Source organism: Scyliorhinus torazame, chromosome 2, assembly GCF_047496885.1.
Source record: "Scyliorhinus torazame isolate Kashiwa2021f chromosome 2, sScyTor2.1, whole genome shotgun sequence".
In the NCBI taxonomy this organism is placed as follows: domain Eukaryota; kingdom Metazoa; phylum Chordata; class Chondrichthyes; order Carcharhiniformes; family Scyliorhinidae; genus Scyliorhinus; species Scyliorhinus torazame.
This window is the reverse complement of record NC_092708.1, coordinates 303,500,504-303,515,826: the sequence shown is the minus strand read 5'-3', so window position 1 is coordinate 303,515,826 and position 15,323 is coordinate 303,500,504. Positions and strand designations below refer to the sequence as shown.

The 15,323-nt window shown below is 48.3% G+C and overlaps 1 protein-coding gene across 1 annotated transcript in view; it reads left to right on the top strand.

Moving 5' to 3' along the window:
* Window positions 1-675: 675 nt before the first annotated feature.
* The window catches only part of pnn (pinin, desmosome associated protein), a 31,258-nt gene continuing 16,610 nt past the window's right edge, over window positions 676-15,323 (top strand). The window contains exons 1-4 of the mRNA XM_072489066.1: window positions 676-846; window positions 9,116-9,187; window positions 9,503-9,571; window positions 14,733-14,805. Coding sequence (XP_072345167.1) covers window positions 734-846; window positions 9,116-9,187; window positions 9,503-9,571; window positions 14,733-14,805 — 327 coding nt within the window. The 5' untranslated portion in view covers window positions 676-733. The remainder of the gene's footprint in view (window positions 847-9,115; window positions 9,188-9,502; window positions 9,572-14,732; window positions 14,806-15,323) is intronic.

Genomic DNA, 15,323 nt, shown 5'->3' with positions numbered 1-15,323 from the left:
GAAGTCTTACAACACCAAGTTAAAGTCCAACAGGTTTGTTTTGAATTCACCTGTGATTCACCCGAGGAAGGAGCTGTGCTCCGAAAGCTAGTGATTCGAAACAAACCTGTTGGGACTTTAACCTGGTGTTGTGAGACTTATTATTTTAACACGTTCAGGATTTCGGCCTCTTACGCCCTTTCAGGCAGCGGGTTCTCAGCCCCCAGCTTTCTAGGTATAAAATGACAACTCCTCCTTGAATCTTGCTACCAATTAATTACTTCAAATCTCTCCCTGCCCCCCACCCGCCCCCAGGCTATGGAGCAATCTGCTGAAGGAAACCGGTCCTCCCACTCCATTCTGTCCAGCCCCGTCATCATTTTGTGCATCTGACTTAAAGTGACCTCGCCTGTTGTACCTTTGTCAAGTACTCAAAAAATATTAATTCAAAGAGAAAATGCTGGAAAATCTCAGCAGATCTGGCAGCATCTGTCGGGAGAGAAAAGAGCTAACGTTTCGAGTCCAGACGACACCTTTGTCAAAGCTAAAAGACAGAGAAAGTGGAAATATTTATACTGGGGAGAGAGAATGAAAGACGAGTGAAAAATATGATTTTACTCCAGAGATTGAGGTGTGTGAAAGTGATCTACCTCCTGCATTGTGACGTCATAAAGGGAGGCAGTGTCGTGTCAGGTGACTCTGAGGGGGCTGGGCCTGTTCCCAGCGTTCAGCGCGCACGACGGTGAGGGGCAAGATGGCGGTGGCGGTGAGAAGTTTACAGGATCAACTGGAGAAAGCCAAGGAAAGTTTGAAGAATGTGGACGAAAGCATTCGCAAACTGACGGGCCGCGATCCGAACGACCTCAGGTGACTGTCTTTTCAGGCTTCCGGCCCGTGCGGCGGCCGCGGGGATTCACCACACACACACACACACACACACACCACAACACACAGTCCCGCCAGGTGGCCGGGCCCGGCGTTTATCCCGCGGCTCCCCCCCTGGGAAAGGGTCTCCCGGAAAGGGGAGGGGGCCTCTCCGCCCGGAATTGACTGCCGCCTGAATCCCCGCGCACTCGCCGGTGGATTTCCCCTTCTCAGGCCCGTCGCTGGCACCTTGGGGCCCACTTCCTTGGCCCAGCGGCCCCAAGAACCGGTGAGGCCACGCGCCGGAACACAGATCAATCAGCGGCTGTTGCCGTCCTTTCGTCCGCACACGTCTGAGAGAGAGAGAGAGAACCCCTTCCTCCTCTTTCCGCGGTTACCAACCGGTTCCCGCCTCACTGCCCCCTCACCCGCCATAGAATCAATTGGCGGGGATTTTAAAATTTCACATTTCAATAATGAACAGGTTGGTTCGGAATTACTTGTTAAGGTTTGGGGGGGGGGGGGGGGGGAGAGAATGATATCTAAGCCCGGTGTCTTTGGGCAAGAAAAAGTTCGCTCACTTCAATAATCGACGCCACGGAGAAATTTGATAACTAATTTGGGGTTCCCCGCCCCAGAAAATGTCCAGTGATATTTCCAGAGTCACTAAGACAGCATTGAGTTGATGCGCTTATTTTCAGAAAATGCTTAGATGTAGCTTGGATTTTTGTCGCTGCATGTTTTAAGATATATGCCGAATGGTACAAAATCAATCTGTCCTTTGATTACTGGTCTGTCGGAAAATTTGGAAGGAGAGAAAGCTTGTTAACTAGAATTACTATTTCCTCCTCCCCACTCCTAAACAGAAATGGTTTTGTGTTGAATCAATCTTGAGGCTCCTCTGACAGCAGCTATATTTCTTGAAATATGCTTGCAGCATCTTAAGTATTATGGTATTTTTCTGTGTTAAGGCAAATGGAAAAATGCTTCAATTTGCTGAGGGTGGGATTATTGCAATGGAGGGCTTGGGTGATGGATGCACAGGCCTAAAATCATAGAATTATATAGTTGCTTAATTACAATTCACATAATATGGAACAATGGCAAAATCAAGCTGATCAATAACAAAAACATGCATGTGTATTTTGTATTTTTTAAGAAAATATTTTATTGAGGCATTTATCATTTTAAATGTCAAACTTCAACAAAAGCGCAACAATATAACCAACAAACCCCAGCCAACAAACAGAGCCACCTTCCCCAACCACCCTGCTTTTGGTTCTCCTGTCCTTAGTCGCCTCTCCCATGCCTCCCCTTCCCACTCTCCCCTGCTGACAGCTTACGTTTTCTCAAAGAAGTCGCTGAATGGCTGCCACCTCCAAGCAAACATCTGCAACGAACCTCGAGGCGAATTTCATTCCATACCTGTCGACACCTCCTCCATATCATTAATCTCTACGTACCCCCGGATGGCCTTCCTCGCCCGGCTTACACACTTCTTCCTCCGCTAACAGTCCCACATCTAGCCTCCGTTGCAGGGCGGCATGGTCCGACGCCACTATTGCCAAATACTTGATATCTACCACTCCTGCCAACAATGTCTTATCAAACACAAAGAAATCTATGCAGGAGTCCACCTTGTGCACATGGGGGTAAAACAAGAATTCTTTCGCCCTTGGCTTCCCAAATCTCTCATATGCTCCATGAACCCCCAAAGCTCCAGACTCGGATGCCACCCGCTTATGGACCAAAATCGGCACCCCATTTGTTTTAAAGTCCAATCCTGAATGAAATACTTGCCCAACCCATCCCTTCCTCAGCCGAATCTGGTCCCCCAACCTTCAGGTGAGTCTCCTATCGCATGACCACATCTGCCTTCAATCACTTTTTTAAAAAATATAAATTTAGAGTATCCAATTTAATTTTTTAAATTAAGGGACAATTTAGCATGGCCAATCCACCTACCCTGCGCATCTTTTTGGTTGTGGGGGTGAACCCCATGCAAACACGGGGAGAATATACAAACTCCACACGGACAGTGACCCAGAGCCGGGATCGAACCTGGGACCCCGGCGCCATGAGGCAACCGTGCTAGCCACTTGCGCCACCGTGCTGCCCTGCCTTCAATCACTTTAAGTGTGCGAATACACGGGTCCTCTTGCCTGGCCCATTCAATCCTCACACATTTTATGTGACCATCCTGGTCGTTCTCTCTCTCTCCCCCCCCCCCCCCCCCCCCCCCCCCCCCCCCAGCTGATCAACCAGAGTCCCTCTTGTCCAATCTTCTAGCCTGTGTTCCGCGCCTCCCCCGACCCGTCCTCGGGCACCCATCATCATCGATACTCCTCCCCTACACTTTAAAAGCCCTACCCCTGTCAGCAGTACTCTCACCCCCAATTCCCCCAGCAATAACCCCTGCCCCATCCTCAACTAACCGTCCACACACACCCCACTGCGCTTCCATGAACTAACCTGCCCATCTAGCCGGGCAGCCCACGTCCATGATGCCTAGCATCCTACCCCACACTGATTTCACCCCCCCGCCCCGTTCGAATATTAGTGCAAACGAGCAAAAACAACCCCTCCGCGAGCCCAAACAAAGACACCAACCCCCCATCCTCTAACAAAGAGCAAAGCTGAAGCCGAAAAGGAAAAAAAATGGCCATAAACACAAGTTAACAACAGCATCTCCACCAAAGTTCAAACTCCTTCTCCTGCCAGTCCATTATCTTTAACAAATTCTACCGCCTCCTCTGTTGAACCAAAGTACAATTCCCGACCTTCATAGGTCACCCTCAGACGTGCCGGGTACATTAGCCCAAACTTCACCCCTTCTTGTAGAGGGCTGCCTTGACCATGTTAAAACTTGCCTTCCTCTTGGTAGGCTTTGCACTCAGGTCCTGGTACACTCGGATTTCAGTGCCCTCCCAGGTGCAGCGCCTCCTCTGCCTGGCCCACCTCATAATTTGCTCCTTGTCCAGGAACCGGTGCAACCACACCACCATCACCCTCGTCTGCTCGTTCCCCTGGGGCTTCCTCATTAGCACCCTGTGCGCTCGATCCACCTGCAAAGGCTATGCAAACGCACCCTCTCCAAGCAGCTTCTCCAGGATCCTCCCCACATATGCGCCAGCATCAGCTCCTTCACTCCCCTCCGGCAGGCCCACAGTCCTTGTATTCTGACTGCGTGGCCAGTTCTCCAGGTCTTCAACCTTCTGCAGCCGCCTCTGCTGGTCCTGCATCAGCCCCATCTCCACGAACTGCTTGTCGTGTGCCACCGCCTCCGTCTTCTGGATCGCCTGCCCAGGTCTGCTAGCTTTGTTTCAACATGATCAGCCACCGCCTTGATCGAATCCACTGCCCGGGCCAGGTCCTCCAGACTTCCTTACATTGCTGGGTGAACTTCTCATTGAAGAAACTCACCAGTTGGTCCGTCGACCACTGAGCTGGCAGGGCCGCTCCCTGCCCCTCGCAGGTGCCACACCAGCTCCAACCGACTGAATCCCTGTTTTTTTTTTTTTTTGCCCGCTTCTGGCCCTCAGCTCCATACACCAGAAGATCAATCTCTTCCCCTCACTCTCCTGAACCTTTTTTCCCCACTTCACATCCACCTGTTAACCAGGGAAAAGGTCTGAAAAGACTGCCATAGATTATCATAGAATTTACAGTGCAGAAGGAGGCCATTCGGCCCATCGAGTCTGCACCGGCTCTTGGAACGAGCACCCTACCCAAGGTCAACACCTGCACCCTATCCCAGTAACCCCACCCAACACCAAGGGCAATTTTGGACACTAAGGGCAATTTATCATGGCCAATCCACCTAACCTGCACATCTTTTGACTGGGAGGAAACCGGAGCACCCGGAGAAAACCCATGCGCACACGGGGAGGATCTGCAGACTCCGCACAGACAGTGACGCAAGCCGGAATCGAACCTGGGACCCTGGAGCTGTGAAGCAATTGTGCTATCCACAATGCTACCGTGCTGCCCCATGTGCTGGAGCAACCAAGTGTGCGACTATTCACTCCATGGCCACCACCGGAAGTCCGAGTATTTTAGTATTGAGCAACAGAGGCTGTTGAGGTGAAAACCTGTTGTTGGATAGGTTTTGGGGCTCAGTTCAAGATCTTCAACTTGCAGTTTGTATAACCTCAGATGCTTCATTAGTGGACATGAGAACAAATGGAATAATTGACAACAGGTGTCATGAACCACACAGTTGCACATCAGGTTCAGCATGAACAAAAATGGGCTGCATGGAAATAGATAGTCTGTAAAATAAATAACCACGGTGGCTTACTTGCAAGTATTAAGCTCAGAAGCCTTCTGCCGAGTCCATAACTTTAATAGGCAGGTGATGAAGAACTGCAAGGATAATCATGGAGTTTGGCAGTGGACAGGTAAAGATAAGTCTTGGCATTTATATGAAAATAAAGCTCATCATTTTGGATTATGATGTGAGATATCATGACTGAGAATGAGGCAGGAATTGGCAAAGAGCCATGTTGGAACTGACCATGCGTGGTGGGAGGAGTCATCTTCCTATTACTCAAGACAGAATAGAATCCCTACATAGAATAGAATAGCATCCCTACAGTGCAGAAGGAATGGAGGAAAAAGTGGAGGATGTAATGGAGATAAATTGTGAAGCCGTGTTGGAGAAGGTTGAATTGGTCAACAATATGGAAGGCCTTGGGTAAGAGGTGGCAAATTAAAACATTTTAAGGGTTGTACTTGAATTCTGAGTTTTCACTCCATTTGAATTCATTCTTTTGAGACTTTAACCATTCAAGCAATAAGACAGTCTGGTGATGTGATGTCAGGAAACATTTATTATGTTACAAACAGTAATACTTGGCAAAGTTAAGAAATTAATTTACCGGCTCAACGTGCTTTTTCCTTCTCGATTCAGCCAAGGTTGAAAGGTGATATGTGGTGGTTCTGTGCCTAGCTGGAAAGCCGTCTCTTGTCGATGTACTTCCGTTTATAAATTGTGTGCATTGTTACTGAAGGCTTTCTTATTAACCCTTTAGGAGTCACGACCTGTCCTTTCTGGTCTTGTGTGATCAGTCTCTGGTTTAGGTGAGGCAGTGGAGTAGTGGCATTGTGACTGAACTAATAAACCAGAACACTGGGTCATGCTCTGGGGACTTTTGTTTGAATTCCATCACGGCAGATGGTGAAGTTTGTATTCCATTAAAAATGTCTAATGATGGGGCGGCACAGTGGTTAGCACTGCTGCATCATGGCACTGAGGACCCAGGTTCGATCCTGGCTCTGGGTCACTGTCTGTGTGGGGTTTGCACATTCTCCGCGTGTTTGCATGGGTTTCGCCCCCACAACCCAAAGATGTGCAGGGTAAGTGGATTGGCCATGCTAAATTGCCCCTTAATTGGTAAAAATTGGGTACTCTAAATTTATTTAAAGTCTAATGATGACTACAAAATTATTATCGGTTGTCCTCTGGTTTGCTAATGTCCATTCGGAAAGAAAATCTGTCATCCATACCTGGTCTGCCCTACTCTAGACCCACAGCAATGTGGTTGGCTCTTTAAAAAAATGACCGAGGAAGCCACTCGGTTCAAGGGCAATTAGGTATGGGCAATAAATGCTGGCCCAGCCAGCAGAGCCCATGTCCCATGGAATAATAAAAATGATCAAGTCTCTGATTTTTTTTTTTTTTAAACCGTTCCTGTTATCTACTGATTGGTCCTCTCAGGTGCCAAATACCTGTGGAAAAGTCCCCCTCAGTGCTGTGTATTTCTGTTATTTCATTACGTTTTGTGGCTTTCTACCAAGATAACCCTTGGGTAGCCCTTATGCCTGTTTATTTGACATGAGAACGTGTAGTGTGATGCACTAATTAACCTCTGGGCTCATCGTCCTAATTGGCATTTGTAGGATTCTCATTTAAGGCACTTTTGGCTGAAAGAACTGTTTGTTTTTGTGGATTGGTGATTGGCACAAGTTTAAAAATAGCAAAAGGATATCAAGAGGCACACAGCCTTGAAACTAACACACAAATTACAAAATTACTCCTACGCAAAGCATGGAGACAATCTGTGAAGATGAGATAGTAAGATGCACTACAAATAGGCCTATAGGTTAAGTAAGGATGCAACTACAGACTAGGGGACAGTTATGTCCTACATCGATTACAATTAAGCAGAATATATTGATTGAATTATTGTCGCATGCACCGAAGTGCAATGTAAAGTGTTTTTCTGCAGCCAAGGGAACGTACACAGTAAACAAAAAGAATAATTGACAAAGTACATCAACAAATAAGTAATTGGTTACAGTGCGGAACAAGGGACAAACAAAGCAAATGGGACATGAGCAAGAGCAGTATAGGGTGTCGTGAATAGTGTCTTACAGAGAACAGATAAGTCTGAGGGAGAGTCGTTGAGTCTAGTAGTTGTGGAGAAGAAGCTGTTCTTATGTCCGGATGTATGGGTCTTCAGACTTCTGAATCTTCTGCCTGATGGAAGGGTCTGGAAGAGGGCAAAGCCTGAGTGAGAGGGGTCTCTGACAATGTTGTCTGCCTTTGTGAGGCAGCGGGAGGTGCAGGCAGAATCAATGGGTGTGATGCGTTGGGCTGAGTTCACCACGCCCTGCAGTTCCTTGCGATCTTGGGCTGAGCAGTTGCCATACCAAGCTGCGATGCAGCCAGATAGGGTGCTCTCTATGGCACATCTGTAGATGTTTGGGAGAGTCGATGCAGACATGCCACAATTTCTTTAGCTTCTGTAGGAAGTAGAGACTTTGTTGGGCTTTCTTGACTTGCATCAACGTGAGTGGACCAGGGCAGACTGATGGTGATCCACGGGAACTTAAAGCTATCGACCATCTCTACTTCGAAGCCATTGATGTAGACGGGGACATGTCGTACTACGCTTCCTGACACCGATGATCAGTTCCTTGGTTTTGCTGACAGAGGTTGTTTTCAGTACACCATGCATCCAAGTAATCTATCTCCCTTCTGTAGTCTGACTCATCGTTGTTTGAGATACGGCTCACCAAAGTCGTATCATTTGCATACTTCTAGATCGAATTGGAGTCGTGTGTGTACAGGGAGTACAGTAGAAGACTTAGCCCACATCCTTGCGGGGCCTCGGTGTTGAAGACTATTGTGGAGGAGGTGCTGTTACCTATCCTGACAGATTGCGGACTGTTGGTGAGGAAGTCAAGTATCCAGCTACACAGGGAGGGGTCAAGTCCATGATTGCAGAGTTTGGTTATTAGTCTTGTCGGAATAATGGTTTTGAAGGCGGAGCCCGAGAACAGCAGTCTGATGTAGGTGTCCTTGTCGTCGAGGTGTTTGAGTGTTGATTGTAGAGCCAGGGAGATAGCATCTGCTGTGGACCGGTTGCGGTGATAGGCGAACTGCAATGGATCGAGACCATCTGGGATGCTGGCGTCGATCTGTCTCATGACTAGCCGCTCGAAGCATTTCATGATAACAGATTTCAGGGCCACCGGTTGGTAGTCGTCGAGGCACGCTACCTTGTTCTTTGATACTGGTATGGTGGTCTTCTTGAAGGAGGTCGGAACCTGGGAGCGGAGAAGTCCGGTGTTGATTAACATGCTCAAATTACTTGATCATTACACATGACTACAAATTATATGTTGAACATAAACTTTCCTACATAATGCACTGATTCATACATGATAGCTATGATGTGGAGATGCCGACGTTGGACTGGGGTGGGCACTGTAAGAAGTCTTACAACACCAGGCTAAAGTCCAACAGGTTTGTTTGGAATCACTAGCTTTCGGAGCACAGCTCCTTCCTCGGGTGACTCACCTGATGAAAGCTCGTGATTCCAAACAAACTTGTTGGACTTTAACCTGGTGTTGTAAGACTACTTCATACATGATGTCATTGGTGGCTTTGAACAAGACTGGCTCCATTCTGGAGGGATTTGAACATGGGTGTTGAGAGCTGAGATTGAGGGTGAGAGGAAACTTCATCCCAGATATTGCCATGTAGGCAATACCAGCCTGTTGAATTCTGTTTTGCAGTCAAATTGATCTCTTTTTTTTGGGGGGGGGGGGAATACAGTATGCATCTTTTAAATCTCTATTTCCTAATGAAAAGCAAAGTGGTGATTCTTCAGCTTTCTTGAATAGGTCAAGGATTCAAGACATTTCAAAGGACCTTAATGTTTTTAGCGTATCTGTTTATAGTACTTAACACTGCACTTAATACCGTGGATATATTGACTTGTTTATATGTTACTTGTTAACTAAAATTTATTTTTAAATACAGGCCTGGTCAGGCTAGGCGGCTATCCATCGCAGGTCTAGGTGGAGGTAGAGGGCGTGGGATTGGATTACTTCGGTAAGATTGAAATTCTTCACACACTTCCATATCTACCTTTTTAAGTTTATTAAAGTTGTATTACCAATGGGATGCAAACTTTTTGCTACATTCTGCACCCCATAGTTAAAACATGTGTATGTAAGTTGTGAATGAAAAGGAAAGGGAAAGATTGAAGCTTTGGATATGATGCTGCTGGATTTTATTGAGATACGTTTTGTAACTTTAGATGTCATTAATGCATACTGAGAGAAGGGGTTTGCCATGCATTTTCTAAAGAAGAACATTTGGGAAATGAAAGATCGATTGCTTCAGTTAACTTTGACTTTTTTTTAGGCGTGGACTCTCTGATGGTGGAGGATGTCCCCCAGCTAAACAGAGGGATTTGGATGGGGCACTCAGCAGGTATGCTATCTTTAAGCTTAAGTCTAATGTAATTGGAATAATTTATTTTGAAGGTGACTGCAGGGATAACAGTTCACAATGACTCCTTGTTACACTGACTTGTGTTTTTTTGGGTGATATTGTGACTTAATTTTTGAATTAATTTTCTATCCATCTGTGTTGTAGAAATGTTCATATAAGCTATACTATAAATTCAGACAAAGGGCCCTTTTTGTTTGTAGGATGCTTTGGTAAAAGAAAATGAACCTGAACTTCAGCTTGAATTTCCCACAACAGCAGGGCCCATATGGAAGTTTCCTGCCTCTAATCACCGTTTCCTGCCTCTACTCACCCTTTCAGAGTGTTCCCCATCATCCTCAATTTCCCCTAATCCTTCTACTAATTACTTGGAAGCTGTGACCCCTGGTTATTGATCTCTTTGCTGAGGTGGGGAGGGGAGCTTCCACAGGCAAATTAGAGTACCCAATTCATTTTTTCCAATTAAGGGGCAATTTAGCGTGAATAATCCACCTACCCTGCACATCTTTGGGTTGTGGGGGGGGTGAGACCCACGCAGACACGAGGAGAATGTGCAAACTCCACACGGACAGTGACCCAGAGCCGAGATCGAACCTGGGACCTCGGCGCCGTGTGGCTGCAATGCTAGCAACAATGTGATCATGGCCAGATAATCAGTTTTTTTGATGTTTGACTGATGATTATTGGCCAGGCCATGAGGGATATCTTTCCTGCTCTTTGAAATAGTGCCATGGGCAGGTGGGTCCTTGGTGTAATGACACCTCCGACAGTGCAACACACTCTCAGTACCGCACTGGATTTTCAGTCTTTTAAAAAAAAATGTTTTTATTGAGTTTTCATATTTTACATTCCAGCAATTTATAAATTACAAAAGTGCAAAAACCAATGCATATACTCCTAAGCGAGCATCTTCACAACAACAGTAGTCTTGACACACAGCCCCCCCCCCCCCCCCCCCCACAAACTACAACTTTAGTCAACATACATATTTTACATGGCCCAAACATATATTTACAAGCATTTATATACAACTTGGTTTGGCTTGCCCTCTGGCTGGTCCCCTGTGGCTTTGTCGCTTGCGTTTCTTTTGCGTGGTTCACCACTTCCTTCCTTTTCCTCTGTGCGCCATGGCTAGTCCGTGTCTCTCCTCTTCTCTACACCCCCCCCCCCCCCCCCCCCCCCCATTACTGGTTGCTGGCTACAGGCAGGTCTTGAAACAAGTTGGTGGACCTGGAAGCCTTCTTCCGACCCATGGACGGCGAATTTAATTTCTCCAGCCTGAGATTCCGCCAAGTTGGACAGCCAGTCTGCAGCCTTGGGTGGTGCTTGCAATCGCCAGCCGGGTAGGGAGGCAAAGGCTAGGGCGTCGGCCCCCCTTCCTCTTGAAACGTTCTGGCTGATCTGGTAGACTGCCACCTTTGGGCAAGGCTTCACCGTCACTCCCACTACCCTGGACATGGCCTCAAGGAAGGTCTGCCAAAACTGGACAAGTCTGGGGCAAGACCAAAACAAATGGGGGATTGGCTGGGCCTCCCTTGCACCGTTCTCATTTGTTCTCCACCTCCTGGAAGCACCTACTCATTCGCTTTCTGGTTAGAATCATAGAATAGAGTCATAAGAACTCCTACAGTGCAGAAGGAGGTCATTCAGCCCATTGAGTCTGCACTGACCCTCTGAAAGGACACCCTACCTAGGTCCCAATCCCTCACCCTCTCCCTCTAACCCCACCTTGGGACAATTTAGCATGGCCAATCCACCTAACCTGCACATCTTTGGTCTGTGGGAAGAAACCCGCGGAGACACGGGAAGAATGTGCAAACTCTACACAGCTGCACCACCGTTGGCTGCGTTAGGCTCAGCCCTGCGTACATGAAGCTGAAGTTCGGACCGTGCTGTGCCCCAATCCAGAGTCCTCCCCCTATTTTTATGCCTAGTTCCTCCTCCCATTTTTTCCCTCCTTTCTTCCAGAGGGGGAGTGGAGCTCCTCAAACAGCCGCTCGTACAGGGCCGCACAGTTCCCCCTCCCTAGCTCGCTACCATCCAACAGTTCTTTTACGAACAAGTGTCCTCGTATCTGGGCCAGCTTAAACAATGGCAGCTCCCACCCCAGCGGATTCACGGGGAAGATCTCGCACTTGCTCAGGTTAAGCTTGTAACCTGAGAAGGCTCTGAATTTCTTTAGAAGTTTCATTATCCCTTCTCTGCTGGTCCAGGGTTTCAAGATGTAGAGTTGCAGGTCATCCGCATGGAGTGAGACTCTGTGCTCTCTGTCTCCGCTTTGGATACCTCGCCACTCCTTTGCCGCGCTGAGCGCAATCGGCAGTGACTCGATTGCCAGGGCGAATTGCAGGGGCAGCACGGTAGCATTGTGGATAGCACAATTGCTTAACAGCTCCAGGATCCCAGGTTCGATTCCGGCTTGGGTCACTGTCTGTGCGGAGTCTGCACATCCTCCCCGTGTGTGCGTGGGTTTCCTCCGGGTGCTCCGGTTTCCTCCCACAGTCCAAAGATGTGCAGGTTAGGTGGATTGGCCATGATAAATTGCCCTTCGTGTCCAAAATTGCCCTTAGTGTTGGGTGGGGTACTGGGTTATGGGGATAGGGTGGAGGTGTTGACCTTGGGTAGGATGCTCTTTCCAACAGCCGGTGCAGACTCGACAGGCAGAATGGCCTCCTTCTGCACTGTAAATTCTATGAATAGCTGCGGGGACAGCTCACATCTCTGCATTGTGCCTCTCTGCAGCCGGACGTATCTACAGCTGGTGATGTTTGTCCATGGAAGTGCTGAACGGTATTTTCATCCAGGAGGTGAACCCTGGCCCAAACCCAAATCGTTCCAGTACATTAATGAGGCCAAAGCCCGTTTCTGCCCAACAGGTGGCTGATGTTAGCTGTTTGTCCTTGCCAAAGCCAGTCTGGTCCTCCGCAATTATCTCTGGCACTCAGCTCCCCAGCTTCCTCGCCAGGATCTTTGCATCTGCATTAAGTAGTGAGATGGGCCTGTAGGAGGAGCCATACTTCAAAGGGATTTTGTCCTTTTTGGGTGTCAACGATATTGAGGCTTGAGCCAGTGTTGGTGACGGGTGCCCCTTACTTGCGAGTCTGCAAAGATCTCCTGCAAGTGTGGGGCCAGTGCTGGCGCGAATGTTTTGTAGAAGTCCACTGGGAATCCATCTGGCCCCGCTGCTTTCCTTGTCTGCATGGAGTCGATATTCCCCCAAATCGAAAGGTGTTTCCAGGCCCCGTCTCCCACCTTCGCCCGCGACCAGCATGGTTCAGTCCGTCAAAATGCTTAATCTTCGAGTCCCTCTCAGTAAAAAGTTGCAACGGCTTCGATGTTCCTTTCTGGTGCAGCGACTAGTCTGCCGCTTCTGTCTTTAACCCAAGCTTTTTCCCTCGTGGCTGCCTGCTTTTCAGCTGGTGAGTCTGTAAGCGGCTGGCTCCATGTTCATAAAAGGTGTCTGGTGGAACTGGTGCACTGCTTTCTCTGTGGAGAGCAGGTTGAAGTCCATTTGCAATTTTTCTCCACCAGCAGTTACACCGTTGGGGCCGTGCAGTATCATGATCCACCTACAGTTTAGAGTGGCCGCCCCCTCCTCCTTGTCTTTGCGCATTGCAACAATTTCCCCCTTGATAGAACCACCCCCCCCCCCCCCCACCCACCCACTTCCTGTGGGATCACCCATACTTATCTCTTGGATAAGCTCCTGTACTCTGGGGGGTTTTCTTTGTTTGGGGCCATCCAAGATGGCCGTATTAACCGTATTTTCCATGTGGCAACACCCCTGTTTTCTGGAATTTTCTTTTAACCAGGGGCCACTCAAGATGGCCATCTTGCCGTTTGCACCATGTGCCTGATCCCTGCACTTCCCTTTGCTTCAGGGTCCACTAAGATGGCCCGCCCTCTTGGTGCTGCTGTTTTTACTACCACCATGTGCGACCTGTCGTAGCCAGCATTCTACCCTGCTCCCCCCCTTTGCTTCAGGGTCCACTAAGATGTCCCTGCCACCATGTGCAACCTGTCGTAGCCAGCGTTCTACCCTGCTTCCCTGTTACCCAGGAGCGATTTTGGTCTTTTCCCACCTGCCCATCTGTTATGTTCTCTCTCCCTCCGCCCTCGTGTGTTTCTGCACCTCTCTGCTCTCTCCCCCTCCTGGTTGCACTCAAAGCTAGGTTTGAAAGTAAAGCAGTTCTGCAAGTGGACATGTCTTTTTCTTTAAAACAAGTTTGTCTTCACTGTTGGGACAGTTGCTTCTGCCTTCCCAGCCTGTGTCCGTGCACAAACCTGTCTGCCTCGGCCAGTGCAGTGAAGTAGAATTCCTTCCCCTGGACGGTTACCCACATTTTGGCCAGGTATAATATACCAAACCTCACCCACTCTTGCAGGGCTGCCTTAGCTGTATCAGCACGGCACATGGTCAGATATGCCCCAATGTCCTGGTCGACTCTGATTGAATGGCCCTCCCACTGGCAGGACCGAATGTGCCTTGCCCAGTTCAACATCATCTCCCAATCCTGGTATCGCTGCTATTGGCTGCTCCCCTGCTTTAGGTTTTGGCCTCCGTGACCTGTGGGCTCTGTTAAAATCTGGGGATTAGGGGAGGTTCTACCTTTTGACCAGTTACCCAGCATCTGGGGCACATATTCCATGGGGCTCTGCCCTTGGTGCCCTCCAGCAGGCCCACAATGCGAAGGTTCTGGCAGCGCAACCGATCTCCTGATCCTCCGCTTTCCTCTTCAGTGCCCTTTGCGTTGCCACCAACCTTGCTACCTCTGTTTCCAGGGAGGTGATTTGGTCACTCTGGTTCATCACTGCTTCCTCTATGTCCCTGATTGTTGCCTCCTGTGCTTTCAGTTGTCGCTCTGTTTTCTCCAATACCACCTTGAAGGGGGCCGCGACTGCCACCTTCACTGTCGCCAGCATTTACTGCTTTACTGAGATTCAAATGCCAAATGAAAACAGTTTTTGACATAGATCGTGTTTGTGGGCATATCGAGTTGCATAGCGATGCATTCATGTGAAAATGAGGCTGCATTGGCTATCACGAAGCTCCGCTTGTAACAGATTTGTGGGCAGATTCCCAGGGATTCAATTCATTGGGTTTTATTGTATTTGGAAATCTGACCGTTCTAATTTTTAATAGGCTGGGAGACCGTCGGTCTAGGAGAGAGTCGCGTCAAGACAGCGACGCAGAGGACGATGATGATACAAAAAAGGTATTGCATACTTGGAAGATAAAAATGTTTACACAGTTTGCTAAATGCACGGACGCATATGAAGCTGCAATCTCCGAGCCAGAATATTCCCAGATCTTTACAGAATTAACTGTTCACTGCAGTGATGGAAATATGATTGTTTTAGTAAATTAGGGTTAGAGGATAAAAGTGTATTTTACACATTGGATAAGAACTGGATTAGACGCCACTGAATACTTCCATAATTGAATAGCCTGATGACAATGAAGACAAGAAAATGAGGCAGTACGGTCCAAAATATATTACTTTGGAACTGTCTCCAGGTGTATTGGCATCTACCAGTAAAAGGTAGCCACGGGCAGCACGGTGGCACAAGTGGGTTAGCACTGCAGCCTCACGGCGCCGAGGTCCCAGGTTCGATCCCGGCTCTGGGTCACTGTCCGTGTGGAGTTTGCACATTCTCCCTGTGTTTGCGTGGGTTTCACCCCCAGAACCCCAAAATGTGCAGGCTAGATGGATTGGCCACACTAAATTGCCCC